The 22,176-nt window shown below is 32.4% G+C and overlaps 1 protein-coding gene across 3 annotated transcripts in view; it reads right to left on the bottom strand.

Annotated features, from left to right (window-relative positions):
* LOC129913586 (hemicentin-2) overlaps positions 1–22,176 on the bottom strand; it is a 358,695-nt gene that overhangs the window by 51,383 nt on the left and 285,136 nt on the right. For 2 of the 3 annotated variants that reach the window (XM_055992341.1, XM_055992339.1), the window contains exon 14: positions 19,039–19,155. In XM_055992341.1, the coding sequence (XP_055848316.1) occupies positions 19,039–19,155 (117 nt within the window). The remainder of the gene's footprint in view (positions 1–19,038; positions 19,156–22,176) is intronic. The other variant, XM_055992340.1, reaches the window with a different exon arrangement.

The raw sequence follows: 22,176 nt of genomic DNA, 5'->3' as shown, positions 1-22,176 counted from the left end.
AAGCTTTTTTCGAAATAATGACAAAAATGTGTTTTTTAACACCAAAAAATTGACTTTAAATGGCTGCCATTTTGTATTTACTCACTCAAATACAATCAAATTACATAAAACGATAGAAAATATTATAAGGAAGAGAATGTATGTCAAATGACGCTTTGACTGGAGTTTTATTGGCACTGAACTTATTGCAATTTTTATAAATTAAATAATATAGAGATTGAAGGAAATTAAAAAATGTGCACTCAACACAAAAAGCCGGTATTTACAAAATTTGGGTTAAAAAAAACCATTACCATTTTCTTCTCATTATTTATTAAATAAATACATACATATGTATGTATGTGTAACTGATATAATAATATAAACATTAAAAAAAAAAAACATGAATGATTTTTTTTTTACAACCTTGCTTGCAGTGGGACTTTGCGGCCAGCTGGAGCTGGAGGTCGTAATTTTTGTCAAAAAAAAATAAAAATACAAAATTATAGATCTGAATATGGTCTACAAATTTTATTTTAATAATTTTTTTGATATTCATCATCCAAAAATAGATAATTTCAAAAAACAAATAGCATGTCCTAAATTTTTGACTTTTTTAATCGATATCTCGAAAACGGTTCATGATACGCAAAAACACTACAAAAAAGTTTTTTGTAAAATTTTCGTATCTCGTCGGAGTTATTGTCAAAAAAAACAAATTTTATCCTTTTTTTCAAAATGGCAGAAAAAGCTCATAGGAAATCTTGGTCGAAAACTTCAAGTTAAGCTTTTTTAAGCATCTTCTGCAACATATCTAAAATTTAGCTTTCTCGTTCATTTTGCATTTCCAAATGGACAAGTGAGCTGCATCATTGTTGCAGTTGTTGTTACAATATTTTTTTTTGTCTGTCTTATCTCTCTCCCATCTTCGTTCGATTTTTGACATTTCGTCACAATCGAAAATTTCTTTCGCTGTGCCGGTTGCACATTTTGTTTAATTTAATCGGTAAAATTTTTTAATTGGATTCGTATAATTCTAAGTCGCGGTTTTTAAGTAAAAACTATTCGTCATCCTGATCATCATAAACCTAATTCGCGAAATATTGTAATAGAAATAAGTCGTGTGCGAATCGCGTTAAAATGTTGGTTAAAATTTGACGTTTGGTTTAATTTTGACACTAGCGTGGTGAATAAAATTTGACACTAGTGGTTAAAATTTGACGTTTCTCAAGATAGAAAGATCAAGATAGAATTTAACTTTATATATTTTCAGCTTGGTTATGTTAAACAAAATTAAATGAATATAAGATAAACCATATTTGGGGGAAATTTTGTTTTATCTAGAGGGAATTTAAATCAAAGAAGTACTTAAAAAAAGTCCCATTTAACACATTTTAACCCAATCCGCATAGCAAAAAAAAAATTTTTGATCCCTTTTTAACCAAACGTCAAATTTAAGCGTGGTAGAAAATTTAACCAACATTTTAACGCAATTCGCACACAGCCTTAATTATTTTTTTTTTACAAAACCCAGCTGAAAATATATAAAGTTAAATATTCTAATATGAAAATGAAAGAAATTCTCAATTTCACACACTTTTTTACTTGCGATATAGGTACTATAGGGCAAGTTTAGGATTCGTAAAAAAAATCGAACTCGAGATAACAATTTTACATGACATTACGATGATGGAGAATGCCAAAAAAGTGGGTCCGGCAATTCTGTCTGTCTGTCTGTCTGTCTGTGTGTCTGTCTCTATCTGGAGCTGCAGCCTAAACTAGTGAAGTGATTTTCTTCAAACTTGGTAGTTAGCAGTTTTTGGTGATTCCCTAGAGGGGAAATTGAAATTTTTTTTTTATGACCAAAACTAACGGTACCTGCCATATAACGGAAATAGAAATGAAAAATTTTGAAATTTAGTTTTTATGTGTAAATTAATTATTTCTTCAAAATGGCATACCAACTTTTTTTTTGAAAAATGTTAAAAATTTTTTATACATAAAAAATTATTTTTTTTAAAAAACGGCTCCTACAATTTTCGAAAATTTTTTTCTAAAAATACCTTTTTATACAAGAAATAAAATGGCATATTTGTTTTTTTTTTTAAGATAATTTAAAACGGAGTTTAATTAGTTATAAAAACAGATTTAATTTTTTTATACCACTTATGAAATTTCTTCAAAATATCAAATTTTAAATTTCTTGAATAAAAAGATTTAAGCATAAGAGCAAGTACGTGCGACCCCAGTCGTGCAATTTATTTTTATTTGTATCGATAAATTTCCACTTCATTACGATGAAAAAGAAATTATTAATTCAGTCTTCGAACACTAATTCATAGTTCACCAGCTGCCAACAAAATAGAAACATCTAATACATAAAATTCTCGTGTCCCAAACGGCTGGACCGATTTTTATGAAACTTAGTGTGCATATCGGATAGGCATGAGAATCGGCCAACATCTATTTTTCATACCTCTAAATTGTTAGGGTGGTCCAGCCAAATGTTGTATATCTTTTTGGAATTATTTTTACGAAATTTTTCTGAATTTTTATATATATATTTTAAGAACGATTTTTTATGATATTTTCTGTGCATATCGGCTAAATTTGAGAATCTACCAAAATTATTTTTTTCATAAAACTAAATTGTGCGCGTGTTTAAATAATAAATTTTCGTCTTATGTCGTTTTCTTTCACTCCAATGAGAGTACCCTTTTAGTACTTATTTTTGCACTTTTGAAGGTTTTGTGTTCTTTGACGCCACAAAAGTGTAAAAAAAAAATTACTCCGAAGTAATTTTATTACTACGGAGTACCCCGGATTTACTCCACATTTTTAGTCAGATTTACACCGATTTGCACACGCACTTGAACACACAGTTATGAATTTGAAGTTTGACATTTTAAAATTTGGTTTGAAAAGTGAAAAATGCGAACAGTTTTTCTTTCAAACTCTTTTGTTATTAACAAAAACAACCATTATGAATATATTTTCTATTGTATTATATTCCGCCAGATATATTTCTTCTATTTTGTTCGTTAATTCTTCACTTTTTCCAAAATGAAATTGAAAACCGAATAAAAAAATTGTTCAGCCAGTGTTCTTCATCAATAAAAAAAATCCTGCCCCATATAAAAAAATCCCATTCTTTTCTGCGTTGATGGGATATTTTTTTTTTATAATAATCAAACTATGGGTATTAGGCAGAAAAAAACCGATCAGAAGTATAATGAAAAATATACCAAAATTAAAACTAAGTCCGCTTCTACACGAAGACGCAAAGCGCGAGACGCCCATAAAAGCAAAGGAGAAATAGAGTTCGAAAAAAAGGGAAGGAAGATTTTTTCGTTTTGTATATTTTGTTATTGTTTTTTGGAATTAAAATACAGTCTGCATCTACACGCAGACGTAGACGCCCTACTAACAATTTTGCTTCTATAATTACAGAAGCAACAATTGCATATCTGTAAAGCTTTATAGAATCAAAATTGTTTGTCTTGTTCTGATGTGCATTTTGTGCGTCTACGTCTTCCTGTAGAAGTCATCAAACGAAAACAAGAACAAAATTAAACCAAAGAAAATGGCTGTCAAATTTGCGTCTTCAAAAAAATACTACGTGTAGAAGCGCGCGACGCACCGAAACGAAAATCAAAAGGAAGTTCGAAGATAATTTCTGCGCCTTGCGTCTTCGTGTAGAAGCCGACTTCTCAACGAGCGCTTATGCTTCATATTTTATTAATATTAATTTTTTTTTTTCAATTCATAACATTTTTTCCCTAGGCCTGTTATCACTATTTTTTTCAAGGAAATTATCCATTTTTGCCTTGTCACACACACAATTACAAAAAAAAAATGTACTCTCATTTTGTTCTATCACTCCAGAAAAAGGAGTAAAAATTAAGAGTACTCCTTAATAGAGTGAAAGAAAACGACATTAGTAATTTAAATTTCTACACGAGTAGCTCATCCAGTTTTTGTTTTTTTTTTCGATTTTGCTACTTGACGCAAATAAAAAATCTGTTAAAAATAAATATTTTTAAAGTGTAGTTAAATCGCAATCTGGCCGATGTTGACTGCATAATGACGTTTTTGAACAGCAGCTACTGCAGTTGGACTGAATTAGTACGACCGCAGATCTGACTTTATGAACACGTCTAACGCAAGCCTAAGTTAATCAGACGTTTATGAAAACACCCCAAGCCACCTATACCACCTATGAGACGAAAGCTTGAACGAAAAAAAAACTATTTTTGACTGTGCATTTCATCAGTTTTATTGAAAAGTTCTATAATTTGCGGAAATAACATTTTCAAGATATTAAATTATATTCATCAGAAATGGACTTGATGGAAATGAGACTGCACTGAAAGCTTTAAATTAAAAAAAGAACTATCAAAATTGGTTCGCCCAGTCGAAAGTTCTAAGGTAACAAGCATAAGAAAGAAATACAGTCGAATTTAGACCGTTATAATAACGAATTAAATATCTGTCAGCTTCAAGTCGCGGCTTCATATTGTTTTTGAGGGGTTCACAAAAGTTAGTTTTCCAACTCATATTCTAAATATAGGAACTGATGCTCTGTCATTGTTTAAGCCTGAAAACATCAATCTTGATAATGCGATCAATAGAACTAAAAAACACAACCTTTTATTATAAAGACCTATATTTGATGTTGGGACCCGAACAATTCATTTTCAATTTTTCAAGATAAATAAAAATTTGAGGAAGTACTTTGTATTAACCCATTTATTCCCAAAGTCCTTTAAAACTAAAAATTCAAATTTTTGGTAACAAAACTTTATTAAATACGGTCATAGGAACACAAAAAAACATTTTTAATTTTTTAAAAAAGTAACTAATATGTTTATTAAGCTGTACCCAAGCAGGTACAATGGGAGGATACGGGTTCTACTTTTTCATATGAAATTTTTTTAGAGCAAACTTTTTGAATGTTTGAAGCTTAGAATCTTAGTAGATTTTAAGAAAAAAAAAACACATTCTGAAATGTAATGAACCACGTTTGAACAACATTTCACTAAAATGTAGGCAAATCTTATTGGAAACTGGCTGCGGTTTTGTAATAATTCACAGTTTACCAGTGTACAAGTTAGCACTGAAGTAAAACGAATTGATGAACTGGTGGTGTAGTTCGGCAGTCCATACCCTTATTACCCGCTATTGCCTATAAGTCTATGTTTCCGTTGAACATGTCCCCTTTACTCTTTTTGAAATATTTCTTCTTATTCGAGGTTCTTATTTTATTGTAGTAGTAATAAACATTCAGCCCTAGAATAAGGTTTATAAGGAACATTGATGACCAAAATATTTGATCAATTGTAAGTTTTTGTCTGCAAACCTACTACGTTTTTGGAATGAAATGTCTAATCATAAAAGGTCTAATTTTAGCCATTTATTTTTCGAACGTGAAGTGAATGTTTTCCATAATCTGGTTCTCCATATTTATATTGCTTACTTCAAACTTATTGCGAGTTTGTCAAATCACCCACATTTACACAACAGCTTGGTTGAGATTATCTGAAGATTGAGGTTGTTATCACTCACAAATCAACATCAGTTTCCTAAGCAACATCCCTAATAACTACTCCAGTGCTACCTGAGAAGTCACTGGCGAATGGATCATTGTTCAAATTTTCAAACTACATAATATAAATTGTCCTGGTTTTTACTCTACTTTAGTATGCTTCAAGGTCAAAGACGTCATTTTGGATACTTTCTTCGCACATATTTAGAAGAAACAGGCATAAAATGTGGCATACTACATTGATTTGAAATTTATTCTAAAATAAAAAATATCTACGGATTTTCCCATTGTACCCAAGCGGGTACACCTTACTTCAAAGTTACTAAAATCGGGCAGTAATAAATTTTTTTAAAATTTTTCCCTTTTTCCTGTTTATAAAAACTATTTTTAAAGTTTTTAGGAAAAAACAAAAAAATAATATATACAAAAAATATTTGATTTGTTACCAAATATAAAACAACCTCAAAAAAACGACGAAAACGCAAATCGTACCTCACTCCGAGTAATAAAAAATATTACATTTTACATTTTTTTGTCAAAAACTGAACTGCAATATGTTGTCAACATGTCCAGAGACCAACAAAAATAATATTTGATCAAAACAAATGAGAGATAATTCAACGGTAAAGCGAAATAGTCCATGAATTTTTTGTACCCAAGCGGGTACAGTGGTAGTAAATGGGTTAAAACTTTTACATTTCGTAAAATATCAACGCATTATATCAAACATAGATTCAAATCTATCTTGATCTTTCTATCTTGAGAAACGTCAAATTTTAACCACTAGTGTCAAATTTTACCCTGCTCTACAGCTTGGTAAATTTTAACCCTTTTATTCACCACCCTAGTGTCAAAATTTAACCAAACGTCAAATTTTATAATTTTGTTTTATCTTGAGGGAATTTCAATCAAAGAAGTGCGAAAAATAAAGTCCCATTTAACATATTCGCAAACCAAAAAAATAAATTTAATCACCAAACGTCAAATTTAATTTAATTTAGAAAATTTAACCAACTTTTTAACTCAATTCGCACACGGCCTAAGGGCGTGCGTGAATTGCGTTAAATAGTTAACACCGTGTACAATTTTTGACCTACTGAGGTGAAAAAAAAATGTTCAGTTGTTAAAAATTTATTGGGCTCTGGGACTTGGTTAAATTTGGGTTACATTTTTTTGCAGATGGTTTTGTTTTGTTTTTTTTTTTATTAAAAAGGAGTAGGTATCATGGCAGAAAAAAGGCAGACAAAATTTTAAACAATAACACTGGTTAACAAAATTAATCTTTTTTTTTTGTTGCCGAAACAAAAATATACTTTTCTGAAGGTTTTCTGTGTGCTGAACTCGAATCCGAAGTCAAAAAAAATTAATCAGAACTATTTAACACCTTTTTAAATCTTTCCGATATCTTTTTTATTGCCCGAGATATCCTCAGCTGTTTGGTATTTTTATAAATTTTATAAAGTCATTATCTCCTTTATGATACATATATGAAGAAAAACCCACTTGCTTAATTTTAAGATATCTCGGGCAATACAATAGATATTGAAAAGATTTAAACAGGTATCGAAAGATGGAAAACAGTTCTTATAGAAACAGTTCTTTTCAAACAATTTTCCTTATACAAAAGAATAAGGTCCGAAGAAATCAAAAAAACGTTTTTTTGTATTTTCTAACGATAGTATCTCAAAAACGGTAGCTGATTAGTTGTTTCTGACTTCGAATTCGAGTTCAACACACTGAAAACCTTCAGAAAAGTATATTTTTGTTTCGGCAACAAAACCCTTGTAAACCAGTGTAATCCATACAGCTGAATTTTTTTTTATTAACCTCAATAGTGTCAAAAATTTTACATGGGGTTTACTATTAAACGCAATTCACACACGACCTAAATATTTAGGCAACATAATTTTCTGAACGTAAAATTTGAGTAAATTGACTAAAATAGTTTGGATACACCATTATTGTCAAATTTCGAAAATTACTTGAGAATTTTATAGATCGCATGGGGCAGAGACCAAATTTCACTTTATACTTTAATTAATAAATAATATTAATTATAACAAACAATGCACTTTTTACTCGTTTTTCACACAGATATATTTAATTCTGTTACTGTTTTTTTTTTTATTTCTAGAAAACGACAAGGACAAGATAGTTTTGCATCCGGTTTTCTAAAATGGTCCCATATCTCGAAAAAAAGTAACATTCAAACTTAAATGCTATATACTTTTCAAAGTTTAATATATTACTCTCACATTTTTTACTTGCGATATATGTACTATACAGGGTGTCCCGAAAGTTAACGTCGAAACGATTACGGTAAATAGAATAGGTGGTGACAGTTATCAGAAAAATAATAAAAAAAATCGCAGCCATATATCTTGTGAGTTATGGGCATTTGAAAAAAGTCGAAAAAATGGTCACCCTGTGACAGTTTTTCATGTGCCGTGACTACAAATCTTAAGTTTTCTCATTTTTTTCTTTTGCTTCGCAACCTTAAATAACCCTGCTACCAAATGCATTCAAAAATTTTAACTCAGCTGCATCAGTTTTAAAGCAAATATTACTTTTTTGCCCAACTAAGTACTAAAACATTTTACATGACTCTAATTCAATGAACCGTAGTGTAAAAAAAATGATCTACCTTAAAAGTTGGTGTGTTCAATTCTCTTTTCAAAATAGTATAAAATTGTTGAGAATATTCCATAAATAACCGAGATAAAATTTTTTTTCGTAAGAAATCTGACTTTTTTATTAGGTAATTTTCCCATATTATTTAAGTTTTTGTGTTCTGAAAGGTTCTGAAAGGGTACAAAAGTTATATCAAGTATAAAAGTATATCAAGTTATGCATTCGTACAAAAAAAAGTTGAGGTAACATTTTTCCATGACATTACGATGGTAGAGAATGCCAAAGTGGATCCCTGAAGTCCGTCTGTGAGTCTGTCAGTCTGTCAGTCTGTCAGTCTGTCAGTCTGTCAGTCTGTCAGTCTGTCAGTCTGTCAGTCTGTCAGTCTGTCAGTCTGTCAGTCTGTCAGTCTGTCAGTCCGTCAGTCTGTCAGTCTGTCAGTCTGTCAGTCTCTCAGTCTGTCAGTCTGTCAGTCTGTCAGTCTGTCAGTCTGTCAGTCTGTCAGTCTGTCAGTCTGTCAGTCTGTCAGTCTGTCAGTCTGTCAGTCTGTCAGTCTGTCAGTCTGTCAGTCTGTCAGTCTGTCAGTCTGTCAGTCTGTCAGTCTGTCAGTCTGTCAGTCTGTCAGTCTGTCAGTCTGTCAGTCTGTCAGTCTGTCAGTCTGTCAGTCTGTCAGTCTGTCAGTCTGTCAGTCTGTCAGTCTGTCAGTCTGTCAGTCTGTCAGTCTGTCAGTCTGTCAGTCTGTCAGTCTGTCAGTCTGTCAGTCTGTCAGTCTGTCAGTCTGTCAGTCTGTCAGTCTGTCAGTCTGTCAGTCTGTCAGTCTGTCAGTCTGTCAGTCTGTCAGTCTGTCAGTCTGTCAGTCTGTCAGTCTGTCAGTCTGTCAGTCTGTCAGTCTGTCAGTCTGTCAGTCTGTCAGTCTGTCAGTCTGTCAGTCTGTCAGTCTGTCAGTCTGTCAGTCTGTCAGTCTGTCAGTCTGTCAGTCTGTCAGTCTGTCAGTCTGTCAGTCTGTCAGTCAGTCAGTCTGTCAGTCTGTCAGTCTGTCAGTCTGTAAGTCTGTCAGTCTGTCAGTCTGTCAGTCTGTCAATCTGTCAGTTTTTCAAAAAAATAATTTTTGGATTTTAAAAAAAAATTTGAAAATGTTTTTTTTGAAAAATCAAATTTTCGAAAACGGGACATTGATAAGTGATTTCTACAAAATGGCATAACAATTTTATTTTAAAACTCGAACGATTTTGATTTTTTTTTTCTAAAAATGCATCTTAATATATCAATCAAAAATGCATACTTGTTTTGAAGGGCAATTTGATTTCAGATTTAATTTAATTTTTTTTTTTTAACGATTTTTTTGTTTTTTTTTTGTTTTTTGTGCCTATATATGTATTAGGTCCGTACATTTTCCAAATGTTTATATAAAAAGTCTTAAAAATTTAAGCAAACTGAACTCTAAGAGCAAGACCCAGTCGTGCATTTTGTTTATTTATTGCGAGTTAAAAAAATTTCAAAAAGTATTTAAATTTTTTAATTTTCAAGACGTCTACAAATTTGACTGATAAAATTTACCCGGGTAAAATGGCACACTGTCCAAACATACCTACGTGATTTTAAATGAAAAATCGAGTCAAAGGGCTCCTTGTCTATTTTCTTGGAACAAGTGGTGCTCAATCCCCCCCCTCCCCCCCCCCCAAATCTTTCTGCGAGTCATTCAAAACCCTGTTCATCTTGGTTGCTCGTCTCCTTACTGTAGTTTTTGGAATTCTGAATGATTTGGATGCCTTTTTCCAGATTTTTGACGGAATCAAGGACTTTCCTCAGCCCAGGACTTCCTCTCTGTAGATCGTTTATGTTAAGAAACCATTTTTATTATCAAAAAATGAAAATGTGAAAGAAAGTATAAAATGGCATGTGAAAGTAAGTATGCCATTTTACCCGAGTGTTAAGTAGGCCATTTTGCCCATTTTGGTTTTTTTTTAAATTAAAGTTTTATACCGAAAAATCCAAAATCGTTCTAAGCCAACTTATTACATATATTAACTTCTTTTTCAAAATACAATGTTTTTTATAGGTACTTTTTTTTGCGAAAAAAAATCATAAAATTTTAACGAGTGTACTCTTTGAGGTGGTTAGAGACAGTTTGACCTGTCAAATTACAAATAATGGCTTGAAGTTGCTAATATATCATATGCATATGTCGGTTAATCGCGTTTATAAGACATTCTTATATTCGATTCTACGATTTCTACTAAGGGGGGCATTTTTCCTTGGGGTGCCATTTTAGGCCACTTTCCCCTACTTAATTGCATACAATTAAAAAAAAATAGTTTGAATTTGTTTTTTAATTTTTTTTTTTTCAAAATTTTGATTTTGAAAATTAATTTTTCAAAGACTATTTCATAAAACAGTTTTTTTTTTAACAAAAAGTTATAGCACGTTACAAATGTAACCATTGATTAAATTTATTTTTCCCAAATTAAGTCAATTTTTTAGAGAATTGCCCCTCTTGGCTAAACGGGGGGAATAGACCCCTCGTTCCAAACTCAACCCAAGCTACTCTTTAAGCTTTTTATAACATCTTATGCCAATCACCCTGAAACTCCTTATTTTTTATTTAATGATTTTTCGAACTTATATGCGTTTTAGAGATAGAACGGTAACTCCGGCAAAAAAACCTTGTATGAAACAAACATAGATAACTAATAGTTCTTCAACTTTTATAACAACAATTTTTTGAGAAAAGTTAAAAAAAAGTCATGGTCAATATTAAAAAAAAATGTGATCATAGCATTTTACGAAATTTATTATAATTCCTAAATGGTAGGTTTTAGAGAAAAAAGTTACTTAACATATTTTGTGAAAAATAAATATTTACTACAACTTTCCTTCATAACATTTTTCTCTAACACCTAAATTAGCCGAGCTATAAGTGAGAGTCCAAAAACGGTTCAAAACAAAATGGCGGCCAAAATTATTACGTTATTTATGGGAAAAATGTGGGGTTTTGTTTCGGTGGTAATGTTCTTTCATATTTGAGTCCCAATTGCAGTTGCAAATTATTTCTCAGACCTCCATACACAGACCTCCATACACAGACCTCCATACAACCAAATCTAACTTGACTGTACTACATCACATTTTTCTTGTTTTTACATAACGTACACGATTTTGCCTTTTTTTCATACCTTATGCAAAATCATATTAGTATATTGTTTAAAATATTGAGAGGGATTGATCTTTAAAGTTCCGTATCTTTGGTTTGAAAAGTCATATATTCTTCAAAAGTATACCAAATTAATGGAAATTTGCTACTCTGCAACATTTATGATGCTTTTCTTTTTTTTCGGGAATATAGATTTTCAGAATTCTGGGTTTTCTGGATTCTGGATTTTCGGAATTCTGTGCTTTAGGGATTGTGTCCGTCTCCCAGAAATTGAGTTGTGTACTTGTTTACTATTGTATCTACTTTTTTTTTCCATAGGGATACTTTGGTGCACACATACGATACAATGAATACGATTCAAATTTTGTACGATAAATTGGTACGATAACACGGTGTAACACTCAAAATATACGCGGGCGGAGACCTATCAGGTTTTGTAGAGCTAGTCGCACTGAATACGAAACGGTATTTGAAAATCCCCTAACACCCCCAAAATCTAGAGTTACGGGCAAAAAACGGTTTTTTGGACCTTCACCCATTGAAAAAATTCTAGCTTCGACAATTTTTTACCCATTTTCAATTTTTTTACAGTTTCTGATAGAAGATAAATATACCTTTTCAGCAATGTATAAAACATGTAACTCGGTTAAACCACTTAGAATTTATAAGCTGTCAAAGTTCAAATATTCCATTTTTTTCGTCATTTGCCCAGTTTAAAGTAAATAAAAAATACCCCGATTGATTGAGAAATAGATATAGTTTCAGAATATATTTTTTAAATAGCATGTTGTTTTGAAAACATCAGTTTAAAGTATATGTTTTCAAAACAACATGCTATTTAAAAAATATATTCTGAAACTATATCTATTTCTCAATCAATCGGGGTATTTTTTATGAAAATCACTTCAAAATTGGCTTATAAAAAAAAATTTTTCGATTTCAACCCAAATACAGAAATTCGAACTTTTAGGTATAGAACAAAAATGTTGTTTCGGCACGTAGTAGGATAACTTGGGCGCCAGGATTTGATAACGGGTTTTTGTAGAGGAGCTCAATACAAACATTTTTTTCCTTGGGAAGGGGGTCTATCTCCCCCCGTTTAGGTGGGAAGGTCATTTTTCTAAAAAAAATTATCAAAATAAAAAAAAATATTAAAAAACAACGGCAACACTTACAGTAATAAATGTGAATTTTTACTAAAATTTTTTTACTAAAATTCACAGTCTGGACAAAAATAGTATAAAATGAGTTTAAAAAATTTTTGTTTCACCTATTTTTCACTTTGAAATCGATTATTTCAAAAACTATTGGTTATATTATATTGATTTAAAAATTAGAATCAAAAGTACAATTTTTCCTTTCGGAAATGGTATCATTTTAGCCCGGGAGCCAGCGTCATTATTCAATGTTAATGATGATAACGCTTAAATTATTTTTTTATCTGTAGTTTAGGCAAATGTAATCAACAAAATCGATGCCTGCCACCTCAACAGTGGGGCAATAAGTGGCAAAAAATTTTCAAAGTTGTAAGAAAAACGAGGTCACATGTCTAACATGATAAGACTTGAAACCGGTCTAGAACGTTAGTTGGCACTGCCTTGAGAAAAAAAAACCATGCCTGCCACCTGGACAGTGGGGCGAAGTTATCCTGCCGCTGACCTAAAGTTGTAAAAAAAACCGTCAAATTGTTATATGTGATAAGGGCTGAAGTATGTTTAGACAGTTAGTTTGACATTTAAAATAGAGGAAAAACCATGCCTGCCGCTTGCGTCCCGGGGAGAAGTCGCCGGCAGGATCGAAAATAGTCGCACTGTCGCATACTGTATACAATCCAAAAATATTTTGTTTTTGGGTAGAAATCTGGGAGAGAAACAATGTTTTGATGAATTTTGTAGACCGTTTAATAAAGAACACTGAAAAAATAATATCAGCTCTAAAAGTCTAATATCACTCCAAAAAAGGGGGCAAAGAGGGGAAAAACATCCTTTTTAATCTATTAATTATTTAATTTTATCTAAACAGCTATGAAACTAAATGTATACAAGAAATATGCATATTTTTTGCATAATTTTATATCTTATAACAATAATATAAGAAAAAGGGGCACAAGGAAGGGCAAATGGGATACAAACACATTTTTATATGGTTTCTTGATACCCATATATTCAAAACGAAATTCTTTTAGAATAATTAGTTTTATTTCTGGCACTAATATAAATCAAACCATAAAAATTTTTTTTTTTGTTTCATAACGAAACGTAATGTGTATTTTTTTGCAAAAGTCGTAACTGGCACAAATTGATAAGATTATTGCAATCTTAATTTCACATTTTTTATTTGTGAGATCCTTACCAGAATTGCCACTGGTAATATATTTATTTTTAAATGAAACATTTTTTGCAATCAAAAATGTAAATTTTTTCAATATAAATGTCTTTTTTTTTTTTTCAAAAACATTTTGTTTGTCAATGATGAAGTTGTTTTTATTTAATTCATGGATAAAAATGTTACTTTTTTTTTAATTATCAATTTATTTTCAAATGAATACTTTCCTTTTCCTATTTTTATACCTGAGTTCATACTTGTGCAAAAAAAATATAATTGAATAACCATTTTTTGGCTCATTTTCATAGTAAATTTTTTTATACCTGATTTCCTAATTGGTGCCAAGAAAAAGTAATGAAGAAAAATTATTTTGCATATTTTACCTAAAAAGGGTTAAATGCTCTTTTTTCAAGAAAAAGTAATTAACAAAAATAATTTAATAAATCTACCCTATTGAACATTTTGGAAACAAAGGAAAACAAAGAACCACCATCGCATGTAGATGTCCAAATTTTCGATGGATTTTTCATTCTTCATCTGATGAGAGAGATCCCAGCTTCTTTTGGAAATATTTCAAAAAAGATACTGCAGATGTTTACGAGATGTACACTTGTACAGCCGGAACGGTGATAGTAACCTTTGACGAGTACTTCTCACCCTCAATCAAGGACAATGAACACACGTTGCGAGGTACAAACCGAAGTCAAATGTATATCAAATAAAGGGTCCCGATCAAGTCCGGCCTGCAGACTCTCTATCCGAGCTGAGAAATATTAATTTTAAGGAGAGCTTGGTGTCTTTTTTGATCGAAGACTAGAAAAATCAAGAGATGGTGACATTCTTCAAAAATAAAACAGTTTATGTTAACTATAAAAATTGTTACAAATTTTTGGAAGTTAATGGAGCTGTTGTTAGAACAGAAGACGAAAATAAAGTATGTCCTGCGCACGAAGAAGCCGACACTAAAGTCATTTTCCACGCCTGTCAAGTGGAGCCAGATTCGAATGTTCTTATTCGCTGTTCCGTCCGATACGGACATTCTCGTCATTGCACTTGGAAACATGCAGCACTTGAAAGAAAATGTAAGACTTTGGCTGAAAGTTGGCGTTGGTAATGCAGAAAAGTTCATCAACGTGTCGAAGCTCTACGAATCATTGGGACCAGATTTATGTCAAGCTCTTCCAGGATTCCATGCTTTCACAGGATGTGACTTCAACCCTGCATTTTTCAAAAAAGGCAAGAAGCGGCCACTTACAATTCTTCAAAACTCAACTGATTTCATCGAAGCCTTCTCAAAACTGAAAAACTATCCAGACATCGAAGCACAGATATTTGACATACTAGAAAGATTTGTTTGCTACATATACGGACTTAAACAGTTTAATGACGTCAACGAAGCCCGGCTTTCAATTTTCGCCAAATCCTTTAAATGCAACGACATTGAAGAGACGTTCAAAATTAAAACAAAAAACTTTGATGGCTCAATTTTGCCACCCTGCAAGTCAGAGCTGCGCCAGCAAATTTTGAGATGTGCTTACATCTGAAGTATATGGAGTAATGCATACCGCCAAAATCCCACCGTCCTCTCTCCTTCTAACTGTGGATGGCAAGAAATAAGGGACAAACTGGAGTTTAGGTGGTTTGAAGGTGACCAATTACCAACTTCGGCCAGCGAAGTTTTGATTAAGGATCATTCAAACATTAATGATTCAGGTAAATACATCAACTTTCCATCTTCCTTTGACAATTCATACAGTTTTTAATCTATGTTCCTTTAAACAGACGCAAATATCCAAATTGACAACGAAGAAGATGATGAAGAACCTACCCACAACCAAGTCAGCACTAGCGAAGATTCTGATGAAGAAGATATTTCATGTTTAATGGAGTCATTCAGAAGTGGCGAAGATGTGCTGTCCAGCATTTTTGACTAAATTATAATCTTATAACGTTTTGAAAACAAATTAAAACCAAAACTAAAAGCACACACAAAAATGTTTTTTTTTAAACTTATTTGTTTTGTAAAGATCTTATGCCAGGTAACAGCAAAAGGTGATTCCCCCCCCCTCCTTACCCTTTTTCTGGTATAATTGTTATGAGGTATATATTAATATATAGGTATATTTTAATATACTTTTACTTTTTTAGACGTTTTGATAAAATAGATTAAAATGGGTATTTTCCCCCCTTTTACCCCTTTGCTTTGGAGTTATAAAAGACTTTTAGAGCTGATATTATTTTTTCGGTGTTATTTATTAAACGGTCTACAAAATTCATCAAAACATTGTTTCTCTCCCAGATTTCTACCCAAAAACAAAATATTTTTGGATTGTATGCAGTATGCGACAGTACGACTATTTTCGATCCTGCCGGCGACTTCTCCCCGGGACGCAAGCGGCAGGCATGGTTTTTCCTCTATTTTAAATGTCAAACTAACTATCTAAACATACTTCAGCCCTTATCACATATAACAATTTGACGGTTTTTTTTACAACTTTAGGTCAGCGGCAGGATAACTTCGCCCCACTGTCCAGGTGGCAGGCATGGTTTTTTTTTCTCAAGGCAGTGCCAACTAACGTTCTAGACCGGTTTCAAGTCTTATCATGTTAGATATGTGACCTCGGTTTTTTTACAACTTTGAAAATTAACTGTAAATTAATGCACCACGGGTGCGCCTGCAGGCATCGATTTTATGTTTTTCTAATGTAAAAACTGCCCGAAAAAAATAAATTCATCCATTATCAAATCTTTCAAAAATGAGTGACGCTGGCTCCCGGGCTATTTATTACTGTAAGTGTTGCCGTTGTTTTTTAATATTTTTTTTTTATTTTGATAATTTTTTTTAGAAAAATGCCCCTCCCACCTAAACGGGGGGAGATAGACCCCCCTCCTAAAGAAAAAAATGTTTGTATTGAGCTCCTCTACAAAAACCCGTTATCAAATCCTTTCGCCCAAGTTATCCTACTACGTGCCGAAACAACAATTTTGTTCTATAGGTACCTAAAAGTTCGAATTTCGGTATCTGGGTTGAAATCGAAAAATTTTTTTTTCCAAGCCAATTTTAAAGTGATTTTCATAAAAAATACCTCGATTGATTGAGAAATAGATATAGTTTCAGAATATATTTTTTAAATAACATGTTGTTTTGAAAAAATTGTCGAAGCTAGAATTTTTTCAATGTGTGAAGGTCCAAAAAACCGTTTTTTGCCCGTAACTCTAGATTTTGGGGGTGTTAGGGGATTTTAAAATACCGTTTCGTAATCAGTGCGACTAGCTCTACAAAACCTGATAGGTCTCCGCCCGCGTTTATTTTGAAACCTCATTTTTGTAACACCGTGTAATTGTACCGTGTATTCCAAGGATTAAAAACGTGAGTTTTCCAATTCATATAAGTAGGCTAAATTCACATTATTAATTATTCTTTATACAGGGACTAATACTGGCCATTCCCCCTAAGCTTGAAAATACTTGACAATGCGATCAATACAACTCAAGATATTAGCTGTTTAAGCGGCTATGTTTCGAAGACGTTTCTCTTTATTTTATTTTTTTGTTTCTTTGTTTGAATTCAAACCTCTGCAATAATAGAGCCGATATAGTAATAGTACAGGTACAATAGTACATAAAATCAAGAAATAAAAAAAAAATTGTTACACTCATGAAACTTGGCAAAAAGTTTGCTTTTGGGATAAGAACCAAGGACAAAAAAAGTCTATAGAAAAAAGTTGGGTGGAAGGGTGTTTTTTCGCGGACAAAATATACTGCAAAAAATTTTTAGTCGAATATCATCATATGACACATGTTTTCAAAGTATTTCTTGATCTAATGACATAAAAATAAAGTCAATACGATTGCTCTAAGAAAAGTTGTTGCCGATTAAAAACAAGTGTGCTTGTTTTTTTACTTCAACAGGTAAAATATAACCAAAATCCATGTGAAAAACATGCTACACTGATGAAATTCGGAATGATAAAGCAGGGACAAGGGATTCATAAAGTTCTTAAAATTATTTTTGTTGAAAGGGTTCAAGAAATGATGAAATTCGGAATTAGTAAAACAAAAACTGGGTAAAAATTGTTATACCAATGAAAATTGGTAAAAATGTTTATAACAGAAACCACGAACCCAAAAAGTCTATACAAATATTTTAGGTTAAAGGTTGTTTTTTGGGAAAATAGGAAAAATCCGCTATAAGTCCAATAAAATCAATGGTATGAAAGGTACCCTCACGAAATTCAATAAATATGTTCTCTTTCTCATGGGGATTACGAATAAAAGAAATCTATAATTTTGTTTCATGTCAAGGGGTGTTTTTCTTAGGTGTAGAGAAAATATGGGTATATTTGGAAAGTGAGCAATTCTCGAGTAGTACTAGTAATACCCTATTGAAATCAAGGAATTATGTTACTTTTGAGATAGAATCTAAAGTGTCTATAAAAATTTCACGGTTAAAAGGGTGTTATTTTGAGTGAAAACAATTTTTGGTTTTGATGACAAATTAAATGTTTAAATTTAAGTTCTTAGACGTTTTACAATTGGACTATTTTCCCAAAAAAACACCCTTTAACATAAAATATTTGTATAGACTTTTTAGGTTATAAATGAAACATTTTTACCAATTTTCATTGGTGTAACAATTTTTTCCCAGTTTTTGTGGTACTATTTCCGAATTTCAACATTTCTTGAAAAAAAAAAACACTTTTTCACTCAAAATAATTTTGCATTTTTTATAGATTCTTAATTCTTATACCAAACAAAACTTTTTCACCAAGTTTTAAAAATTAATAATTATTTAGTTAGCTGTTAGATACCTTTCTCACACACAACTTAACCTATCAAAAAAACACCCTTTCACCAACAATAATTTTAAGAACTTTATGAATCCTTTGTCCCTGCTTTATCATTCCGAATTTCATCAGTGTAGCATGTTTTTCACATGGATTTTGGTTATATTTTACCTGTTGAAGTAAAAAATCAAGCACCCTTGTTTTTAATCGGCAATAACTTTTTTTAGAGCAATTGTATTGACTTTATTATTATGTCATTAGACTCAGCATTCGAAAATACTTTGAAAACATGTGTCATATGATGATATTCGACTAAAAATATTTTTCAGTATATTTTTGACCTTCCACCCAACTTTTTTTTATAGACTTTATTTGTCCTTGGTTCTCATCCCAAAAGCAAACTTTTTGCCAAGTTTCATGAGTGTAACAATTTTGTTTAATGCCTATTTTACCTGTACTATTAGTTTAAATAGGTTATATCTCGATATCTATTTTTCGCATCGCCGAGATTGAGGCGACAGAGCATCAGTCCGTATATTCAGAATGTGCATTTGAAAACCATTTGCCGCGATTTAAATCTGCCAGACTTTTGACTTTTTCGACAAAATGAATTGGGAACTTACCTTTGAAACAACACTTTTTTCCTCGTATTGCATATATACATAAACACATCAAGAGCAATGCTGCTGCTAAGCAACCTCCTGCTATGCCCATCAAATAGCTCATCTCCAAGGGCTCTGCTTTGTTTTCATAATAATTTCGAGGCGTTGATCCAACAAAAATAGCGATCACATCATAAGTTTTATGTTTGATGTAAGATATCCGGAAAAAATTCATGAAAAAAGAAAAACAAAATTCACACAAAAGATATTAAGTATACATTTTTAATATTGAAAATTAATTTTTTGAATAAAACATGATGAAAAACGTTTTTTTTCATAACAGAATGTTCTTAACTTTTTGAAGTTATACTACTTCTTTTCCAGCGATTGTATCACAGTAAAAACTTACAAATGTCAAAATGAGTACGAAAAAAGTTTTGATAAAATGAAAAGTAGAAACTTGACCATACACGGAAATTTTTGTCATACCCGTACTGCTATCGCATACCTACCTTTTAGCAGAGTTAAATAAATAAAACGTCTTGTTTCAAATAGAGCAAACAACAGAATAAATATTTTATTGAAAATTATTTTCTTTCAAACAACAAAATCAAAACTTAGTTACTTATAAATTTTGATCGCAAGTATAATCTAAACAAGTATTTCAACACCCCCACTCGAACAAAATTTACCTCAAATTTAAACCCATGTTATTGGAACAGAAATTATGTTTTTCGGCAGATCCTGGTTTTGTTAAATAATCTGCGACTGTTAAATAATCAGTCCCAATTCCAATGAAAGAGATAATATTCATGTTCTTCTTCTCACGAATAAAATGATGTCGAACATCAATATGTTTGGATCTTGATAGATACTTGCTTGTCGATGCCAGATGAACTGCACTTTGGTTGTCGCAATATATGTTCATGACCGAGTTGTTTTGGTTGAGTTCAGACTCGAGGCCACGAATCCACATTGCTTCTTGAGTTGAGGCGGAAAGTGCTGTGGATAACGCAACAGTTGGTTGATGTTTTGTCGCCCAGGACACGGCACCTCCTTGTAAGATACATACGTATCCTGTGACAGATCTTCTTTCGTCACAATCACTTGCCCAGTCTGAATCCTCAGAATTACCATTTCTTGAAAATTTTAGTTTGGCTGATTTTGTTCTTTTCAGATATCTGAACAATCTCTTCACAGCACCCCAATGTTCTTTGCCAGGACAGTTATTGAATTTGCTTAATTTGTTGACTGCGAAGCAAATATCCGGTCGAGTACACTGTGCTGCAAACAATAAACTTCCGATTGCTTGCTGATAAGGAATCTTCGCCATTTCTTTTTCTTCTTCTGTAGATTTAGGTGACATCTCTTTTGACAGTTTGATGTTGATGTTTAAAGGAGTTGCTACAGGATTTGACTCATCCATGTTAAATTTAATCAGCATCTCAGATATGTATTTTTCTTGATCTAGGTACACTGCATCTTTTCACGTGTAATCTTCATTCTTAAACAATTCTTCGCGTTTCCCAAAAACTTCATCTTGAACTCTTTCATCAGATTTAGTTTCAGGTTTTCATAGAATGCAGTTTCGTTAGTGAAGATTAAGATGTCATCGACATAGATTGCTAGAAACGTTATGGTCTTATTGTTTCGATGGAAGTATATGCAAGGATCCACTTCTGAACGCTTCAATTCAAGTTTTTGGAGGACTGGATCTAGTTTGGTGTTCCAAACTAAACTTGATTGCTTCAGTCCATACACAGCTTTATTGAGTTTCATTACTTGACCTTCTCTCCCCACCGAAAACCCCTTTGGTTTCTCAACATAGATGTCTTCACTTAACTCACCCTGGAGAAAAGCAGTAATAGCATCCATTTGTTGAATTTGCAGATCATACTTCACTGACAATGCTATTAAATATCGTATGGAAGAGTACCTCACGACAGGTGCTTCAGTCCATACACAGCTTTATTGAGTTTCATTACTTGACCTTCTCTCCCCACCGAAAACCCCTTTGGTTTCTCAACATAGATGTCTTCACTTAACTCACCCTGGAGAAAAGCAGTAATAGCATCCATTTGTTGAATTTGCAGATCATACTTCACTGACAATGCTATTAAATATCGTATGGAAGAGTACCTCACGACAGGTGAATAGGTTTCATCATAATCAATACCTTTTTTCTGTGTAAAACCTTTCACCACTAATCGAGCCTTGTATCGTACATCAGTTTTTTCGTCAAGCTTCTTCTTGAACACCCATTTGGTCTTGATAATGTTGGCTCCAGCTGGTTTGTCTACACATTTCCAAGTATCGTTTTCTTCAAAGACCTCATTTCACTCTGCATCGCTTCTACCCATTTTTCTTTATCACTTCTGGATAAAGCATCTTCCAAGTGTTCGGGATCTTCCAAGATGTTGACCGTCTCAGCATTGTAAACTACCCTTGGCAATTTTGAAATTCTTTCGCTTCGGCGTGGGAGAGCTGGTTCTTCAGCTTCTGATAGTTGTGGCGTAACTTCAACTATCTGCTCATTCCTCACATCAGATTGGATACCAAGCGGTGAAAGAAAAACTTCAGTCACTGATGACGTTGTCAATGATGGATTTTCTTCATTATCCCCTTCTTCAAAGCCATATAATTCTGGATTTGACGAACATGACTTGAAATCATTCTCTATTACAGGACTTTCTTGATTCTCGGCTGGATTTACCCACACTACAGCAGTATACATTGGAACTTCACGGTTGTTTTCATTTTGAGTTTTATAGTGAAAGTTATTTTCATGAAAAACTACATCACGGCTGATGAAAACATTCTTCTTTTGTAAGCTGTAGAGACGAAAACCTTTTGAAGTATCTGAATACCCCACAAAGATGCATTTCTCAGATTTTGAATCCAGCTTTCGACGTTTTTGCTTGGGAATGTGAAACATCGCTGTACAACCAAATATTCGAAAAGAACTAACATCTGGTTTGCGATTGCTCCATAACTCTTCTGGCGTTTTTTCAAGTTTTCTATGCGGTGAACGGTTAAAAATATAACAAGCACAGTTGACTGCTTCAGCCCAAAAAAATTTTGGCATTTTAGCGTCACACAACATAGCTCGTGCCTTTTCTGTAAGAGTTCTGTTCATCCTTTCTGCCAAACCGTTCTGTT

Source organism: Episyrphus balteatus, chromosome 3 (assembly GCF_945859705.1).
Source record: "Episyrphus balteatus chromosome 3, idEpiBalt1.1, whole genome shotgun sequence".
Lineage (NCBI taxonomy): Eukaryota > Metazoa > Arthropoda > Insecta > Diptera > Syrphidae > Episyrphus > Episyrphus balteatus.
This window is presented reverse-complemented; position numbering and strand designations above follow the sequence as displayed.